The sequence below is a fragment of the Denticeps clupeoides genome, chromosome 13 (assembly GCF_900700375.1).
Source record: "Denticeps clupeoides chromosome 13, fDenClu1.1, whole genome shotgun sequence".
Lineage (NCBI taxonomy): Eukaryota > Metazoa > Chordata > Actinopteri > Clupeiformes > Denticipitidae > Denticeps > Denticeps clupeoides.
Genome location: NC_041719.1, coordinates 5178473 through 5199292, shown reverse-complemented (window position 1 = coordinate 5199292; position 20820 = coordinate 5178473). Strand labels below are relative to the sequence as shown.

The window sequence follows — 20820 nt, the reverse complement described above, 5'->3', positions numbered from 1 at the left end:
GAACTGCCTTTTTTCTGAGTTTTGGTCAGCGCTTTTTTTTTCCATCACTGCGGCCGCAGTCATGAAATATCTCTCCCCTCTTCATCCAGAGCCGGGGTTTTCCTGGCTTCGGAGACGCGGCCAGAGACGTTCCGTCAGCAAACCGGCCGCAAGCAGGTCCGCAGCTCACTTACCCAGAGTTCCGTTCCACCCCTGCGAGAGAACAAGAGGCTCCAAAAACAGCGGCGCGAGTGTCTGGTGTTCGGTCAGCGGTGAGCAGGATTAGGCCGCGTGGAGGGGAGCGCGTGGCTTTTGGGCCGTTTAGCAGCTTAAGGGCTTTTAGAATAGACGGGTGAGAGGAGCCGAGAGCCGAGGTGACGCTGCAGCCGCCACCCGCCTTCGGCCGCCGGCCTGCAGCCACCACCAGGAAAGTGATATCATTACAGATTACTGCTGATAAATACCACACAGTGTGTGGCTCTCTGTGCGTTTACAACTATACAGCGGAGGTATGTGCACAGGAGAGTCTGATCTACGGGTTGAAATGAAAATAATCAAAAATAATATTTTTTTACATTTTTTATTAATTTTTGTCTTTTGTATTTTTTCTCCAAAATAAATATGTGCGTAGCGATTTGAATTTCGTAATGTGTGTGTGTGTGTGTGTGTTTCAGGGCTTTATTTACTGCAGTTCTGTGTCCAGCAAGATGACGGACTTTGTCTCATCTTCCCCTCACTAGCGACCTCAGGTCAGAGGTCATGTGACCCCAAACCTGCTGTGACACTGCAGTCACCCTTTTATTCTCTCCCGTTCCTCCCACCCCATCTCACGCCAGGACTGTTTTTCACTGGGCCGTGACCCCTGACCCCAGCTGCCCTTGGCACCTGCTGTTTACTGTTTGTCCGAGTCCTGCAGAGGGCGTCTGTGATCTGTGGCTGCGTCTCTGTTCAGTCCGGATTCGGCTCTTAATGAGCCGCACACAACCATCAGGGGTGTGTGTGTGTGTGTGTGTGTGTGTGTGTGCAAGAAGTAAAGACTTGTGGCTGATTCGCGTCTGATGTATGTCAACGCACACCAGGTATATTACACACACGCGGCCTGTCTAGCACGCAGTTATTATGGGATGCATTTTATTGCATGTAATATCTGCAGTGTGTTCATCGCCCATGAACATCTGCGCAGCCGAGACCAAAAACAACCAAAAAAGAATCAAGATTTTACCTCTGACAACTGTCGATTTGGAATACGGATGTTAAAATCGTTTTCACAGTTGTCGGCGCTATGCGTCTTTTTCCGGAGCCAGAACCTCGCATGGTCCCCTATTTCGATGCTTTCCCTGAAGGCAGAGGTCAGAGTTACAGAGTTGGCCCACCTCAGGAGGCCTGTACTTGCCCCCGGGTCCTGCTGTTCCAGGCCTCCAGTAGAACTTCTGGTCGTTTTTACTGGAACACGACGACCAGGGAACCTCTAACACTTGCTGAATCTGGTGGACGAAACACGCTGAGGGGACGGACTGTTCGTGTTGCAGGTCCGGCTTTATGGAAGAAAAACCTTTACCTTATTTTCTCATCCATAAAAAAAATAATTATTATATTTTGCCTTTACAATTTTGCTGTAAATAATTTCAATGTATATTTTTCAATGCCAATGAACTCAAAGAAAAAGAACATTTCAAATAATATTAATTACCTTAATTTCTAATTCAACTGCAAAACTCCTGTAACCAGTAAGCATGAGCGTCACCTGGACTCAGTTTTTCTTCCACAAGCTTCCAACTTATGTGTGTTACTAACGGCGCTGAGTCTGGTGAGAATTGATCCTAATGTCAGCACTACTTGCTCGGCCTGTGGCGTTCTGACTCAATGCACTCAATTACAGAAAAAGTTCACATTCAGCCAGCGCTATAGACTAGCTATAATAGGTCTATTAATGGTTTATTAAAACAAGCAAATCAAACATTTTGCAAAGCTCGCTATATAGTTTTTAAAACAGGTACGTTGATGTGTGTGGGAAAGGGGGTTCAGGCCGTAAAGGAGGCGCTTCCTGTTGGCTTTAGTTTGGCCAGTCAGCCGGGGGTTAAATGGTTGTCTTTATTTACTTGTGTTTTATATAGTGTTAAATGTTTGTCCAAAACCAATATTAATGTCTAGCTACCGTCATACCACACATCCATTTCATTCTTTTCATTGATGAGCATGGCACTACCGGCACTAGCAAGCATCTAGTAAAACTCGTTCTTTGGTTTTGGAAAAATTGATCAGTACCAAAAAAGCGGCGTGTGACGATACCCAAGTGTAACAGCGGCCATTTCTCTGCGATAGTTGCGGTGGTAGAAATGGGCCCAGATGCTTCCACTCAATGGATCCAGGGCACGGATCCTCCATGCTTAATCATTCGTTAATAAGGCGCCGTTTGGCCGTGCCGGGCAGGGGCAGCTGGTTAGCACGTCTGTTTCACATTGGCACCCTCCTCCTCCCCCTGCGGGGGCATCTGATGATGCACCACCTCCGAGCGGGCGGCCGCTTTATGAGCTGGATTGTACCTCCATTTTACACGAACCCTGGCAGACGACGACAGGCGCCCCGAAAGGTCACGAATTCCCATATTTTGTCTGCTCTCCTCTAAACTCTCTCGCTCGCTCGCTCGCCCACTCTACATAACCAGTCCAGTCAGTGTCACCATCCCGGGACGGCGGGCGCAGGGCGGGGACGCGGCCACACACAGACACACCGATCACTCACGCACTCACGCCTAAGGACACTACAAACTCCGGGACTCCGACGCACCGCCCTGCGTGAACCGGACACTTTTCCAAAGACCTCTGGCACTGAGAAACACACTGAAACGATTTACAGGAAAATTCTAGATGCAAAATATTCAGAAAATATTCATTGTTTCAATGCAGAAAAAATATGAGGTCACACAGCTCTCGCCGGTGTTTAAAAGCTGCTCTACACGTTCATGCTCTTCTGATGGGTTTGTTCTGCAGGATTTTCTGTGTTTACACCAGAATCGCATGTTATGAGGTGAAGTGTGGGCTCCCGGGTGTTATAACTGCACAGGTCTGATGGGATCATCTCTTTACGGTGGCATCGGCGCGGGTCACAGGTTCAGGTGCCACCAGCTAGCGTGAACCCGTACATGGGGAAACTGTGCCTCCGGACGCTTCCGCCGCACGCTGACGGGATTGTGTGTTGGTTTCAGAGCTCCAGAGGGAGGGGAGCATCGAGACGCTCAGCAACAGCTCGGGCTCCACCAGCGGCAGCATTCCCCGCAACTTCGAGGGCTACCGCTCCCCCCTGCCCACCAACGAGAGCCAGCCGCTCAGCCTCTTCCCCACGGGCTTCCCCTAGACCAGCCGACTGCACCGCCATCTCCCACCTGTACGCATCACTGGGTGTGTGTGTGTGTGTGTGTGTGTGTGTGTGTGTGTGTGTGTGTGTGTGTTGCTGTTTACCTGACGTGAGTTTGGCAGTGCAGATGTTGAATTGTCCAGTGGGCGCCATGGTGGCACTGATGTGTTTCGATATTTTTCTCTCTTGTCATTGTGGGAATTCATTTTCTTGTTGTTTTTTTTTATATATATATTTTGACAAAAGTTACATACATTGTTTGTTCATTCAGGTTTTGAAATTCATAAATTGTGCTTTATTGTATGTATATAATCTTTCTATTTTTTAAAAAGAAGGATCATGTTCCTTGATGGCATGTAGCACCACTTGTTTGCATCTCATACTGAACTTTGAGCCATGTGGATTTCATTTCATCGGTTTTATTAATTTTGTTTTTGTATCTGTGTAATTTTATTCGATTGTGATCTGTTGACATGTTGCTTTTATCCGTGAGGGACAATTGAATTTGCAATCGTTGGCTTCCATGAATGCAGTCGGGGGAGAGAAGGTTGTACTGACGGGTGACCCTTCACACACACACACACACACACACACACACACTGGCATGTTGCACCAGTGCCATCACCAATCCATCAAATGATGGACAAGTTTACTATCATGATCCAAGTTGAACAAGATCTGCATTCCTCATGATGACTGTGCATGAATTTGCTTCGAATGTTGGGGCGGGGTGGGGCACTTGTTTTGTGTGTATGAATCGTGATTACAGGTTTTATCCTCGGGATATCAGCCTCACATCTCCACCATGTCTTCCACTGGAAATATCATGAACTTTCATACCTTGGCCAGTCGTTTTTTTTTTTCTGCTTTCGTTTTTAGCAGATTTGGAAATATAGTTTGTGTTCAGCCTTCATGTTGATCATGTTGTTATCATCTGCTCCCTATTGCAGCGAGACGGGCTTTATTCATTTAGGTGAAATTAAAATAAATTTGAAATTGCGTTTAAAAAAATATTGCATGTGGCTCAACTGATTTGTGTGAAAAAAACGTTAATTTTTAAGTAGCCATGAAGAAACACACAGAGGACGTGACTCTATGGAACATTTCCTTTAATAGCTGACAGCACCACCATGATGCAGGTCACAAGATGGATGGAGCGAGAAGGTGCGTGAGCTACATAATTCATAATGGATAAATATGAACACGAGTATTTAGCAGCATCGGCCGAGTTTGGTGGCTCGGCCTTGTCGCACTGCAGCCAGCCCTGCGTCCCTCCCGGCTCGCGGTGACCCCTGGAAATAAAGCCGAGTTCAATAATAATCCTCCACACGGCCACCACTCCACCACTCACACTCAACATGCATACGTTTCTAGAATAACGACATAGATGAAAATAAGCACTATTTACACAGACAGAAATTAATAATATAATAGTTATTATTATCTTTCAAAACGGGGCGTTGAGTTTCACTTCTACAAAAGAAAAGAAGCTGATCTGATTCGCTCATTGGTTCGGCTGGCAGTGAGTGTGAACCTCGGCCGCCCTGGAGGTCAAAGTTCATTTGCGGTCCTGAAGATAAGAGCAGAGGTCATGGCAGCTTTTCGGAGCTGCGTGGAAGCTGCGTTTTCCCCTTGTTTTTCGCTCGGCAATTAAAAACTGGCGATCAAAAATGAATTATACATACATACATACACACACACACACACACACACACACACACTCACACACATACATATATATATATATATATATATATATATATACACACACACACATACATACATACACACAGACATACACATACATGCATGCTTGTGTGTATATATGTATATATGTATGTACTGTGTGTATGTATCAAATCAACAATGCACAAATTTAGTTACACTCCCCTGAACACTTTTTTTTTTTACTTATTTTAAAACTTCAGAACCCAAGATAAAATATATATACTCCACATCAAAAGTAGAACTGAAATTATTATATTTTCAATTTTTTAATATATATGTGTGTGTAGTTTTCCTTTGCGTAACGAATTTTAATATTCGCGGGGCTTAATGAAAGTTAGTTTTACGTTAGTTAATTAAATGAGCGGAATGACTTTTAATCGCCGTGTGTATGCAGTTATTTATGGAGACTGTGTGACGTCATAAAAGCGGCGTGAAACGAGAGTGGACCCTGTCGTTTAAAAACGCGCGGTGAGTGCGTATTAAAATGATGGCGAGGGTTCGAGCCCACCTGCCGGACCACGACACCCTCGGAGCGGGAAATCTTCGAATGATTTTTGCCTCATGAACTCCCAGCGAAGTATATTTTATAAAAATTGAAGCAAGAGATGGCTGTAACGTTATAATTACGAGATTATTTGTTAATATGAGATGGTCCTGTTCTTTTACTCTCCATTACAGGACGCCGCGCCTGATGATGATGATGCGCGCACCTTTTGGCGCCCCCACCTGTTACCTGAGCGTCAGACCCCCCCTCGCCTTCATTAACAGATTCATATCTGGCGGGACACCCACTGGGTGCAGGGCGTGGCGTGCGGGTGGAGCAGGGTGGGGCGCCGATGTTCGTCCGGACCTCGAGATATTAAACTCTAAACTTTTTTTCTTATTATTGTTATAATTCTCTGTTCTTTGTCATTTGTTTTCTGCTTCTTTTAGTCGTTGGAATATTTCCCGCGCGGTATTTGGGACGTTATAACGCGGAATAGCTGCACAGCATGTAGACGCTCCTGGCGCAGATGCAGAGCGTCTGGGATTAAAACTTCATTCCGAATTTATCTGACTGACGTTTACGTGTTAATTAAATCCATCACTTTACATCATAATTCCGTTTCTTTTACGGTCCAATCAATAAAAAAATGACGATTTTAAAATGAAAAAGCAGCTGCGGATGATGGAATATTTTAAAAGATAAATCGCACAAAACGCGTTGCTTTTTCTGTCCTTTTCGTTCCTTTTCTTTATTTTTTTTGTACTCCGACATCCCTGCAGCAACAAGTGTTTCTTCTCTCGTCCGTCCAATCAGCGGCCGGGATTCGGTTTTACATCCGAAATTAAAATCGAATCGGAAAATATCGCGACGCCTTAATTATTTAAAGAGAAGCGAAAAAAAAAAACAGTAAAAAAGAGATTTGCATATATATATATATATACACACACACACACACATATATATATGTATATATGTATATATGTATATAAACTTTATAAACTTATATAAACTATATAAACTTTAAAACTTTTCTACTGCTGAAATCTGTTAGAAAAGCGTCCCGTAAAGAACTGTGTGTTCCGTCTGACGCGCGTGTGTGTTTCCCCATTCTTCACCTATTTATCTGTTTATTTTTATTAATATTTTTTATTATCAGCATTTATCCCGCCAGACCTGAAATTCGCAGCCCGGGGAGGGTTTTTTTTTTTTAAGGGAGGTGGAGAGTAAATATGAAGTGACAAGTGACGCTCCGCCAGCCGACTGGCGCCAAGCGGCTCCTTAACAGACTCAAACCCGAGTTCGTCACGGGTTCCGCCGGCCCGTCATGTGACCCGAACCGAACTTTAACACGTGACCTGGTCGGCAAGACGCGCGAAAGCCGCAGAAGCCGCGAGTTCGGTTTTTAATTTCGGACCGCGTGTGAGACGTTGGGGGTTCGAACCCGCATCCCGTCCTGGCTGTCAGGTGCGGAGATGCTGGGGAGTCTACAAAACACAAACACACACACACACACACACACGCACGGCAGATCCAGGTCCGGTGGGCGTTTCTGCGTTTATTTAGTATTTCTGTATAATGATAAGATGACGATAAGAATGAAGAGACGCGGACGCGCGGGATTCCCGTCCCGGGAAAAGTAAGGAGCGGAGCGGGGAACTCACCGTGTCTCCGCCGCGGGTCGAGCGCCGGTCTGCTCGTCTTCACTATTTAATTTTCATCTTTTTTCAGTGTAAAAAAAAAAAAAAAAAAGAAAGAAAGAAAGAAAGAAAAAAGAAGGAAAGAAAGAAACCCGAGCGGGCGGTCGAACGATGCGGGTTTTGATTGGACTTCGGTCTCGGGACCCGCAGCTCCTCCCGGCCGTTATAAAAAGCCCCGGCCGACCGAGGCGCTCCCTCCGCCGGCCACGCAGTGAAGGCTGGCCCGGCGACGGGGAGGGATTTCCCGAGCTCCTCTGTCATTGGTTAATATTTGATTCTGTTGACATGTTTTCGTGCCGCTAATGCTCCCGACACCTCCTCGGCCGGAGCGGAGCCGTGAAAACCCCGCCTCCGCCGGGCCGCAATTGGTCCGGAAAGCGTAAAATCGGCAATCAAGGGGGGCCTGTTCATTAGTGCTGGGAGCGGAGCGGGGAGGACGGCCGCGGTAGTCCGAGTTGCGCAGCGGCGAGGGGAAGAGCTCGGCACTTCGGCTCCGGCACTTCGGCTCCGGCTCGGGCTTGGAATGGTGACGGCGCGTTTCTGGCGACTGCCGGGAGGACCGGGCCGCGTTCCCCGCACGTTCCGGGGGGAGACCGGGAGCTGAGAAGCCGCGCGTTATTTCCCGTCCCGTCCGAAATTTTTTACGCGCTTCTGGATACGCGGAACAACGACGACGATTTTTCTTTTTTATTAAAAAAAAAACAACTCCCGACTCGTCACGTTGTTTTTCGCTTCGATATTTTTATTCTTTTTTTGGATGCACCGATGAGAGATCCAGTTTTCACGGGGACCATGGCTTATCACCCCTTCCCCACTCACCGGCCCACCGACTTCCCCATGTCCGCCTTCCTGGCGGCGGCGCAGCCCTCCTTCTTCCCGGCGCTGACGCTCCCCCCCGGCGCGCTCACCAAGCCCATCCCGGAGCACAGCCTGGCCGGGGCCGCGGAGGCGGCGCTGCACCCGGCGCTCAGCCACCACCACCAGGCAGCGCATCTCCGCGGCCTCAAGAGCCTGGAGCCGGAGGAGGAGGTGGAGGACGACCCGAAGGTGACGCTGGAGGCCAAGGATCTGTGGGACCAGTTCCACAAGCTGGGGACCGAGATGGTGATCACCAAGTCGGGCAGGTGAGGAGGGGGGACAAGAAAAAAAATATCTTTTTCATGTGTGCTGTACTACACTTAAAAACGCCCGTAATTCCTGCTTATTATTACGAGTTGGAATTATGGGGAGTTTTTTTTTATTTTTCACTTTATTTTAACTTTTTTGAGCCCGTCGTTTCTGCGTTATTGACCACGATCTTGGCTTTTTTTTTTTCCCAGGAGGATGTTCCCCCCGTTTAAAGTCCGGATAAACGGCCTGGACAAAAAGGCCAAATACATCCTGCTGATGGACATCGTGGCCGCCGACGACTGTCGCTACAAGTTCCACAACTCGCGCTGGATGGTGGCGGGCAAGGCGGACCCCGAGATGCCCAAGCGCATGTACATCCACCCGGACAGCCCGGCCACGGGCGAGCAGTGGATGGCGAAGCCGGTGGCGTTCCACAAGCTCAAGCTGACCAACAACATCTCGGACAAGCACGGCTTCGTGAGTCTTATTCCGCGACGCGCTTATTATCGTGGCGTCTCGGTAGCGACGGCTTCGCCTTTGCTCGTCTCTTATTGGCTATTTATTATTATTAATAATAATAATATGTATGTATTTATTTATTTATTTTTCACGCATGATTACCCGCATTATTCCGCGGTGCGTGCGCGCGCGCGTGCGTCATATCGCGCCTGCGATCGGCCCTTTTTTTTTGCGCTGTTTGAATGTGTATGTGTGGGCTTTTTTTTTTTTTTATGAAGAGGCCATAATCACACATCCGGGCATTTCATAACCGGTCACGTGACCGTCAGAAGCGTCTAAAAATCGTACAAAATAAAAAAACTGACGCATTTTTATTTTTAGACAGTAGATGGTCTGAAAAAGCGTGTGATTAATTATAAACGGAACGTGTTCGGGATTTTACTTATTTCTTTATTTCGAGGTGATTAAAGCGGGAGTGGCGGGAATAAATATTTCGTTGCTCTTGTCCCACCAGACCATCCTGAACTCGATGCACAAGTACCAGCCGCGCTTCCACATCGTGCGCGCCAACGACATCCTGAAGCTGCCGTACAGCACGTTCCGGACGTACGTGTTCCCCGAGACCGACTTCATCGCCGTCACCGCCTACCAGAACGACAAGGTGGCCGCTGCGCACTAACACCACTAACACCACGAACACCACGAACACAGCAACGAAGCGCGTCACTTCCACGTTTTCCGTTTTGTTTTTAATCGGTGGGGATCGTGATATGAATTGATGGTGGATTTATGGCGCCTGCAGCTCCGTGCTCGCGATCGTAAAGTTTACGGCAAGAGAGTCACAATCGATTAGCAGCACTTAGGCACGTCTCACACACACACACACACACACACACACACACACACACGCACACACACACCTCAGCAGAGCGGTCGAGGCCTGCAAGCGCTCTGATTGGTCCGTTCGCGGATTCCTCGAAAAAAAAATAATAAATCCACGCAGCAACGATCACGATTTCGGGAAAAATGTCGCGCGTCACATGCTCGCATTGAAAAAGTCGAAACAAAAGTCGAGTTTTAGTGCCGCTGAATATCCCCTCCCCGTCACGGAGCATTAATAATTGGAAGTATGAATATGATTCTAATATACTGTCGCCCTGCTCGCAGATCACGCAGCTGAAGATCGACAACAATCCCTTCGCCAAAGGATTCCGAGACACGGGCAACGGGCGCAGAGAAAAGAGGTAAAAGCAGGCATGCGCAGTGGGGTTATTATTAATAATAATAATAATAATAATAATAAAGATGAGGATGATGACGGGTCTGTGTCAATGTCCCCCGCAGGAAGCAGCTGACGCTGCCGTCGCTGCGGCTCTACGAGGACCCGTGTAAAGGCGACCGCGACGCCGGGGACTCGGACGCGTCCTCCAGCGAGGCCGCCACCGTCGGACCCGCGTCCAGCCCGCTGCGGTTCCGGAGCAGCCGCGGTAAATACCCTCTTATTATTAGCGTCGTTATTCATTTCTTCACGGCTTTAAATGGCTTTTTTTATTGTGTCATCACTGATTTAAAGTTTTGTTTCGTTGACGGAACGTTGCCTGAAGGTTTTTTTTCGCACAACGTCGTGATTCGTTTCTTTACAGCTATAAAAGGTTTATAAAGCGAATTATTTTTGTGTTATTGCGTCATCACTGATGACGGCAGCGTGTTGAAAGTTTGCTTTCGTTGACGGAACGTTGCCTGAATGTTTTCTCGGACAACGTCGTGATTCGCAGACGAGAAGACCTGCACCGACAGCGAGCACGAACTCGAGCCGCCCGACGAGCGCTGCGCGGAGCCGGCCAGCCCCGCGCCCGAGACGCGCTCCTCCCCGTTCAGCCCCGGGTCCGAGGAGCGCGCCAAGGACCAGAAGGACGAGCACCCGGACGCCAAGGGCCGCGGCGACGCCGCGTTCGGCCCCCGGGGCCCGGAGAAGGAGAAGCCGGACGGCCGCCACCGCAGGGACGCGGACGCGGCCAGGAAGGACGCCGACGGGGCGACCCCGGCCGCCGGCAAGGAGGCCTTCTCCCCGCTGATGGTGCAGACGGAGAGCCCGTCCCACTTCAGCGCCGGACACCTGCAGGGCCTGGCGCTGTCCGGCCTGCACGGCCAGCAGTTCTTCAACCCGCCGCTGCTCTTCCACCCCGGACAGTTCGCCATGGCGCCCGGGACCTTCCCCGCCATGGGCATGGGCCACCTGCTGGCCTCGGTGTCGGGGGCCGCCGGCCTGGAGGGCCAGGGGGGCGGGAGCACGCCGAGCCCCTTCCCCTTCCACCTGTCCCAGCACATGCTGGCCTCTCAGGTACCCCGACATTTAAAACGTTTTACATTTACAGCATTTACCAGACCCCCTTATCCAGAGCGACTTATAACCAGTAGTTACAGGGACAGTCCCCCCTGGAGACACAATGCTAGTAAGCGGGATTTGAACCTGGGTCTTCTGGTTCATAGGCGAGTGAGTTACCCACTAGGCTACTAGCACCCCTAAAACGCTCTTCTTCCTGTAGCTCTTGTCGTGTTTGCTGTACTGACAACCGCTTCTCCTCGGCAGGGCATCCCGATGCCGACGTTCGGGGGACTCTTCCCGTACCCGTACACGTACATGGCGGCGGCGGCGGCGGCGGCGTCCGCCCTCCCGGCCAGCAGCGCGGCCTCGTCTCTCTCCAGGAACCCGTTCCTGAGCGGCTCCCGGCCCCGGCTGCGCTTCAACCCCTACCAGCTGCCCGTCTCCATCCCCCTGGGCGCCGGCCTCAACCCCTCGTCGGAGTCCTCCAAGTCCGGCAGCAGGGAGGCCAGCCCGGCGCCCGACCTCCACGGCCACAAGGGCGGCGGCCGGAGCTCCGCGAAGGAATCTATGAACGAACTGCAGAACATACAGAGACTGGTCAGCGGCCTGGAGAACCAGAGGGACGGGTCCCCCACCCGAGACTCGCCCAAATGACCCCTCAGGAAGCGGGACTCTGGAGGCCTGGAGGAGCAGGGTTTCTTAAAAACCGATACGGAAAACAACCAAAAGGACGCGTAGAACTTTATATTCCGAATTAAAGAAGAAGAAGATGAAGACGCTTGATGTTCTAGTGGAGAAAACTTGAACAGACACGCGGGGAAGGACGCTGCGCAGACAATCTACACTTCATGTATCCACGTAGAACGTCCACCACGGCGAGGACAGGAGGAGCTTCCCTTCCTCCCTTCCCTGCCAATAAACGACAGAACCCGCTGGACCTCGAGATGTTCCTGCCAGAGCAGGACATCTGGAGCCCGAACAATGATTCTAACGAAAGAAAGAAAATTAAAAAAGATCTGCTTCAAAAGGGATGGGAAGGCAAAAAAATTATCATCATTATTTGGTTGATTTTTCTTATAGGCTCTCCGATGGACGATTATCCAAACTATTTATGTAATAAAAAAAGGAAACGTAATTCTGTAAATATGCTATGAGAATCCAATAATATGCAAATTGGTATTAATTTATTCAAAGCTGTACATTGGCGTGTATATAATATCTAGAGTTTAACTCGTTGCTTTTTTCGGTTCCATTTAACGTGTGTGTGTGTGTGTGTATATATATATATATATATATATATATACACACACACACACACACACAATTTTTAAATGAGAAGCTATTTAGCGCTTGTTCTGAAACAGAACTTCTGTTTCTGTCTGTGACTTGCTGTTTCATCCGCCCGATCCGGACTCTGGAACCTTCAGGTGACGTTCCTCCTCCACACCCGTCTCCCCCCCCCCTTTTTTTTTTTAATTACTATTATTTTCTCACAGTTTCAATAAAACGATGTGTTGAAAGTTATTGTTTACTCATTGGTTCTATTTATTAAATCAGCTTTTTCGTGCTGAAAGGGAACGTTTCGTTGGGAAATGTAAAAAATTTATAATACATAAATAAAAAATCCCATTGTTCACAAATGGCATACAAACTCAAATGATTTTTCATAAAATAAAAATGTATTGTATTTCTCGAAGTTCTTGGGCGTAGAGCGCCCCCTGTCGTCATGAAATCAATAATAGTAATAATAATAACAATAATAATAATAATAATAATAAAAAGTTTTACAATGCAAAAACGAATCGAATATTCTAGAAACAAAATTACATGAATAAAAAAATATTCAGAAATGTGTAGTAAATACGTTTAAATAGTAACTACAAAAAAAACAAAAACAAATAACAATCGAATTGACTAATTCTTATTGAGGAGCTTTCTTTCATTTCTTCATTGAATGCCTTTAATAAATTGATGATAACAGTACAATACTCATAACAGTGAAATAATGTCCATCGCTGTCCATGATACGGTGGGTATTTAAGGGTTGTAATGAGATCCTGGTCCGGGACGAATTTCCAGCTCCAGCTACATTAACAACAAGCACGAAACCCGACACGCTGTTTGCTTCTCGCATCTATTTTTCTAGACAAGCAAATGTGGCCCGAGTGTTTCGATCAGCTGAGGCCTGCGACCTCATGTAAATACCGACCCCGCACGTATGCAAAAAGTAGATCCGGTCGCATGGTGCGCATGCCCACGCTGGGGAAAGGGCCGAGGGCCGGGGCGGGGCGGGGCGGGGGGTGAGCCGGGATGCCTAAACGCTCTGGCAGCAGACAGGCCTTTGTCCAGCGGCCGGCGCCTGTCGCCTGCCTGCCGGCCACGGCGCCTCCCCGCACCCGCTCGCACCGCGACAGACCCCGAGCGCCGCGGCCCCTAATTACCACCCACACCCCCCCCCCCCCCCCACACCCTTCACAATCACCAGCTCCCGGTTTATTAGGAGCCCATTGTTGCGGCCTGTTCTCTTCGATTAAGCCAGCGAGCCGCTCGACCCGACACCGCTTGTCCGAAGGGATCAGCCGCCGACTGATCAGCGGGCCACGGGGACAGAGGGGCCCGGACTTTCTCTGCTTTCCGTTACCACGTCAGAACCGCGTCAGAACACCAAGCCAGCAGCGGTTCTCGATGTTCAGGAGCCCAGGACGGCGCAGGAATGCAGAATTCTGTCCTAGACCTGAACAGGTGAGCAGCAGGGGCAGGACGGGTGGTGGTGGCCTAGCGGGTAACACAGTGGCCTATGAACCAGAAGACCCGGGTTGCTCCAGGGGGGGACTGTCCCTGTAACTACTGACTGTAAGTCGCTCTGCGTTGTTCCCGAGTTTTCAGAGCACCGCGGACCCCCCCTCTCCCCAGGCAGAGCGCCCATGTAAAGCATCTGCTCCACTGCCAGCGGCGGTCCGAGACAAAGGCCGGCCCACCCCGGGAGGCCCGAAGGAGATGACCAGGCAACCGCTTCCCGGTCCCACAGTCCCATGGTGCGACCCACTCGCATTACTGATTCAGGAAGACATTTTCAACTTCTGTTCTGCGTAAGTCTTCCGGAGGCGGCATGTCAGCGTTGGCCTGCGCCACAACTCGGTCCTCGGAAGTGACTTCTCTACAAGCACAAGCAGCCTGATCACAGGTTCTTCATCCCAGTCGGAAACCCACCACCATCTCCTGGCCGTGTGCAGAGCAATGAACACACCTTCTACAATCATAAAGGTTTCGCCAGGAATTGTGGGCCCAAAATCAGATTTCAACACAATTCTGCACTCATTATATTTAATTATACAACAAAGCAAAGCATCAATTATTTAATAATTTTCAACCATTTCAGTCAGAGGGACTGATAACAATCAAGCTCTTAACACGAGCTCACAAGTGTCTTAGTGAACAGTGTTTTAATGTGAACAGAAAAAAAAACAGATGCACTTCCACCAGCCGCCACTAGATGTCACAATAATTCCCCTTTCAACAAGGTCATCGGCATGTTTTTAATACGCCAACGTGAAATTAAACTTCACATAAAGACAATTTTGCGCAAGATTTGACCCCAATATATTACCTGCCGACATGCATCCCATAACACCCTGCGCTGGAAGATCCCATTCCAGCCATTTACTGGAAGATAAAAATGATACGCGAACACTGATCTGTAGGATCATTTTAGGTGAATAGTAATGAAGTAACACTCCCTACCTTAACACAACCACCCACACACACACACACACACACTCACACACACACCAAGTGACCAAGCAAGTGGGTTCTTCTGTATCCACAGTACGAACGCGAAGACTGAATCAGACGATTCATCACAGCAGATCAAAAGGGATCTTTTGAGTGTGAGAGACTCCATTCAGCGGAGAGGAGACAAAAGACGCCGCTGAGACTGAAGACTCCGAGACTCGCCCGGAAACCGGCAGCTCTCACGCTGCAGGAGGCGCCAACGCCGACCGACGAAGCGGACGGAATCACGTGACATGGAAGGTTCCACTGGAATCGTTCAGGAAACGCAGAGGCAACGTTCTCCTTCATCAAAGACTAACCGTCCCTGTCATGAAAAAGCGAACTGATCCAGGATCAGTTGGGTCTTCTGGCTCATAATGAAAACTTCCGGATAGATCAGCTCTCCTCCTCACGCTCTCTACACTAGCACAAGAAAGAGGAAAATGGCAGCACGTCCATAGCATGCTGCTTCAGCCGAATAATAATCATAAATCATTAATTAGCAGATGCGTTTAAAATAAGAATAAATAACAACCTCATTACTTTTTTTTAAGTGCGCATGCTCACACAGGGAAAGTGATTGTCCCCTTTGATGAGCAGTGGGCAGCCATGACAGGCGCCCGGGGACCAGTGTGTGGGGACGGTGCTTTGCTCAGGTGCTTTGCTTTTTGCCATTACAAAAATATATTAAGAATGCTTTAAGCATATCACGGGTTTTCAATATTTTACAGTGATAAGTAATTACAGGTACAATCAGGAATGTGTTTAGTACATTAAAGTTATTACAGGTACAATCAGGATTGTGTTTAGTACATTAAAGTTATTACAGGTACAATCAGGATTGTGTTTAGTATATTAAAGTTATTACAAGTACAACCAGGATTGTGTTTAGTACATTAAAGTTATTACAAGTACAATCAGGAGCGTGTTTAGTACATTAAAGTAATTACAGGTACAATCAGGATTGTGTTTAGTATATTAAAGTTATTACAGGTACAATCAGGATTGTGTTTAGTATATTAAAGTTATTACAAGTACAATCAGGAGCGTGTTTAGTACATTAAAGTTATTACAGGTACATCCAGGAGTGTGTTTAGTATATTAAAGTGATTGCAGGTAAAATCTGGAGCGTGTTTAGTATATTAAAGTTATTATATGTACAATCAGGATTGTCTTTAGTATATTAAATATTTTACAGGTACAATCAGGAGCATGTTTAGTATGTTAAAATGTACCTTGCATTAGTGAGTGTTTGGACATGAGTTGCTGGAAAGGCATTAACTTTCATATGCATTTCTTATACATTACACTCCAACTGCCACTTACATTTAAATATTCCTAATGGTTTATTGTAATAAAACTAAAATTATTGCATAATATTTATATTATTTAAAGTTGAAAAAATAAGTAAATTCAGTTGGAACATGGGAACCGACGCCTACAGCTAACCTTGGTAAATATAATACCTCCTAATCTATGTAAAATGGAGGAAATAGTGTCAGGTTGAGATAGTAGAGATACCAAAAATAAAAATAAGGAGGTAGATGTGAATTTATCAAAAAAGAAGGAGGATTATTGCAAAAATTCATAACCGAGGAATAAGAAACCTGGAGAAACCTGCTGACGTCACGACACCCGCCCTTCCCCCCAAAATGTATTCCATTAGAATTTTTTATTTACATTCACATATTTTAAAGCATATTTTATCATGTCGCTGCCCCGTGGAGTAAGTTGCCTTCAAAGCTCACACTGGTTAAAAAATCCAATAACGCAGAACCGCTGATCAATAAGCAGGTTTATAACCGAATATAAATATCGATTTTTCATCCGACCCATCATACTCATACATTGCTATACTACAAAATGCATTATTACTTTCTTTTTATCCAACGGATGAAAAAGTAACGTTTATTATAATTTGCGCGATTTTAGCCAAATTCATTAAAATAGTGTATATCTCACAAACTATTAATTAACTAATAAGCCACACGAGCCAGTATTATATTTAAGAGAACACAGGTAACAGAAATTTGGTGCACATTTCAGATGTGATGTCCACCAGCCTGGAGGACATTGTGTCCATGGTAACCAGTAACGTCTAGAGTCTTGACACACCGGACATGAACGCACTTCTGGCTTCTTTTTTTGCATCTGGAGATGTGATTACGGACAGTAGTCTGGGGTGTCACGATAAAAACCCCGGTTCCCGGGCCTCTGACTGCAGGCCACACCCCCTTGGTGTAAATTTGCCCGCGTGTGCGCTGCAGAGTCGGGCCTCCGTCTCTTAATTCGAGGAATGGAAGCAGGCTCTGTTGTTCAGCCCCCGTCCGTGACGTCATTTCCGCCGCTCAGTACCCACGACGCTTCAGTGGAGCCGTGATGGGCAAAACCGGGTGCCTCCCCACCTCCACGCATATTTGATGAATGAAGCGCATGTGGTGTGTGTGTGTGTGTGTGTGTGTGAGAGAGAGAGAGAGAGAGAGAGGCAGCGTTGCAGTAGAGATGGGGACATGGGGACATGTAGACATGGGCACCAGGTCCTGGGTGGGAACAACACTTCGCCTCACCTTCACACCCGCGGGAGAAAAATATCACCCCGCTCATGCCCATATTATCACAAAATTATGAAACATTACTGAGATAAAACAAGGAACAAACCTCACCACTGTACAAAACGACAAGAAGATGTATAGAAATATATCCAGAAATAAAACTAGAGTTATGTATAAATGTTTTTCTGTCTGCTAGAAACGGAAGAATCATACAAATCGTTAAACATCCAGCATTTCGGCGAATATGCGTCTCATCCTGGATTATTAAAATCCTAACGAAACGTTGGAGCAAATATTACTGAAATATTACTGACGCACGTCAAGTTACGTGTCGTGTTAAACGTTTTTTTTTATAGCTGGGACTGCGTTCTGATGGGTCACATTAAACCCACTCCTGTTCCCAATTTCCACACCACGTGACGGTGGGAGTGAGGGACGTGAAATTCCCCGGGAGAAGGCGGCTCGGTCGTGCGGCGCTCAGGTGCAGTGCGGCTCCGGGAAGACGGTAAGGAATCTTTTTTTTTATTATTATTATTTAATACTTTTATCTAAACCCCGTCTTCGATTACTCGGGGCCCGAGGATAGAGATGGTTCTTTAGTCGAATCGACTCACGTTTAATTTTACTGTCACCGACGAGGGATAAAAGGACGTAAAAAAAAAACGATGCTGTCGCGGGATAAACGAACATCTTCCACACCTCCGATATCCCCCACTCGCTGGGTGGACGGGGATTTGGTCCCGGGTCCGAGGCCGAGGAGGCGGTCAGGGGCAGGAAGGCCTCAAGTGGCGCGAAAAAAGGAGCGCGGTTTGCAGCGATTAATGTCAGTCTGCACTGCTCCTACAATAATAATGTTTAAAAACTAAATACAGATGTAGCAACGCGATATAATAATAAAGTGATTTAAAAAAATATCATTATTTATAATATTACTATTGTGATGATGTTTATAACAACATCAATATTAAATATATTATTATGGCTATTATAATAAAAAAAAAACAGTTTTTTTTTAATAATAATAATATTGATAAATGTTAGAAATTGAAATTGCTGTTTAATTTTTAGTAAGTAAATCAAAAACCTTTCCTATTGTTACATAGTGGTAAGTGCTTACATTTGTAAATAAATAAAATAAAATAAAGGAAATTTTCTCATGATGAAATACGGCCATATTGGTGAAAATATTGTCCACAGCACCTCTTGTATGATTTATGTGGTTCATTGCTTTATATTTCCCAGTATGTGTTTACCACCTCCAGCCTCCACAGAACAGGCTCTGAGCGGCATGTACATCCACTCGTACCGCGCACTCAGTCCTCAGATCAAATGAAGGGTTGTGGCGGGACGCTGATCTTCATCACGTGCCGCACCGGGGCGCCATGCAGTGCTCAGGTGATTTACGGAGCTTTCAGCCTCCCGCTCCGACCCATTTACTCCAAGACCGCAACCATATTTTACACAAAACGAGCGGCGTTCAGACACAATCCTTCAACATCGCACCTCAACGTTACAGAGCGGCGCGTTAACACACCCCACAACGTTACAGAGCGACACATTAATACACCCCACAACGTTACAGAGCGACACATTAATACACCCCACAACGTTACAGAGCGGCGCGTTAACACACCCCACAACATTACAGAGCGACACATTAATACACCCCACAACGTTACAGAGCGACACATTAATACACCCCACAACGTTACAGAGCGGCGCGTTAACACACCCCACAACGTTACAGAGCGGCGCGTTAACCCACCCCACAACATTACAGAGCGACACATTAATACACCCCACAACGTTACAGAGCGACACATTAATACACCCCATAATGTTACAGAGCGACACGTTAATACACCCCACAACGTTACAGAGCGGCACGTTAACACACCCCACAACGTTACAGAGCGGCACGTTAACACACCCTACAACGTTACAGAGCGGCATGTTAACACACCCTACAACATTACAGAGCAGCGCGTTAACACACCCCACAACGTTACAGAGCGGCGCGTTAACACACCCCACCATGTTACAGAGCGGCGCGTTAACACACCCCACCATGTTACAGAGCGGCACGTTAACACACCCTACAACATTACAGAGCAGTGCGTTAACACACCCCACAACATTACAGAGCGGCACGTTAACACACCCTACAACATTACAGAGCAGCGCGTTAACACACCCCACAACGTTACAGAGCGGCGCGTTAACACACCCCACAAAGTTATAGAGCGGCGCGTTAACACACCCCACCATGTTACAGAGCGACACATTAATACACTCCACAACGTTACAAAGTGGCACGTTAACACACCCCACAACGTTACATAGCAGCGCGTTAGCACACACCACAACGTTACAGAGCGTCGCGTTAACACACCCCACAACGTTACAGAGCGGCATGTTAATACACCCCACAACATTACAGAGCAGTGCGTTAACACACCTCACAATGTTACAGAGCGGCGCGTTAACACACCCCACAATGTTACAGAGCGGCGCGTTAACACACCCCACAACGTTACAGAGTGGCGCGTTAACACACCCCACAACGTTACAGAGCGACGCATTCACACACCCCACAACATTACAGTGTGACACATTAATACACCCCACAACGTTACAGAGCGGTGCGTTAACACACCTCACAATGTTACAGAGCGGTGCGTTAACACACCCCACAACGTTACAGAGCGACGCATTCACACACCCCACAATGTTACAGAGCGGCGCGTTAACACACCCCACAATGTTACAGAGCGGCGCGTTAACACACCCCACAATGTTACAGAGCGGCGCGTTAACACACCCCACAATGTTACAGAGCGGCGCGTTAACACACCCCACAACGTTACAGAGCGGCACGTTAACACACCCCACAACGTTACAGAGCGCCGCGTTAACACACCCCACAATGTTACAGAGCGGCGCGTTAACACACCCCACCATGTTACAGAGCGGCGCGTTAACACACCCCACAACGTTACAGAGCGGTGCGTTAACACACCCCATACAGGTGGCATTCAAAATCAATCCTGCAACAGTGCACCTCAGTAACAATCCACAAAAAAATCCACTGGTGTGATCAGACATGTAAGCAACCTATAACTTGATTGTTTATATGTGACAAATTAACATATAAAAAAATGAACATTTAATTAATGAATTACTTAATTAATAACAAATTATTAATTAATCAGAATTGTTTGATTGTATGGGAGGGGTCATATTGGCTGGATCTGATTGTTGTGGGCTTCATGAGACCCCCCCACACACATGAATTACGCTTATGAATACACTCCATAATGCTACATAGTGTCACGTTAACACACCCCACAAGGCTAC

The 20820-nt window shown here is 47.3% G+C and overlaps 2 protein-coding genes and 1 long non-coding RNA gene across 3 annotated transcripts in view; 2 read left to right on the top strand and 1 right to left on the bottom strand.

Moving 5' to 3' along the window:
* bcas3 (BCAS3 microtubule associated cell migration factor) overlaps window positions 1-4344 on the top strand; it is a 180301-nt gene extending 175957 nt beyond the window's left edge. The window contains exon 24 of the mRNA XM_029000655.1: window positions 3185-4344. Within this exon, the coding sequence (XP_028856488.1) occupies window positions 3185-3333 (149 nt within the window). The 3' untranslated portion in view covers window positions 3334-4344. The remainder of the gene's footprint in view (window positions 1-3184) is intronic.
* An 81-nt stretch (window positions 4345-4425) lies between these two features.
* On the bottom strand, window positions 4426-7277 carry LOC114802042 (uncharacterized). The gene is made up of 2 exons (XR_003751675.1): window positions 7210-7277; window positions 4426-4625 (listed from the first exon to the last, which is right to left on the bottom strand). It is a non-coding gene; the product is annotated as an uncharacterized LOC114802042 (long non-coding RNA).
* Window positions 7278-7872: 595 nt separating this feature from the next.
* Window positions 7873-12451, top strand: tbx2b (T-box transcription factor 2b). The gene is made up of 7 exons (XM_029000444.1): window positions 7873-8369; window positions 8565-8832; window positions 9329-9475; window positions 9982-10058; window positions 10159-10301; window positions 10590-11155; window positions 11405-12451. Exons 1-7 carry the CDS (start codon window positions 8011-8013, stop codon window positions 11792-11794), a joined length of 1950 nt encoding a protein of 649 aa, XP_028856277.1. The 5' UTR covers window positions 7873-8010; the 3' UTR covers window positions 11795-12451.
* The last annotated feature ends 8369 nt before the right edge of the window (window positions 12452-20820 follow it).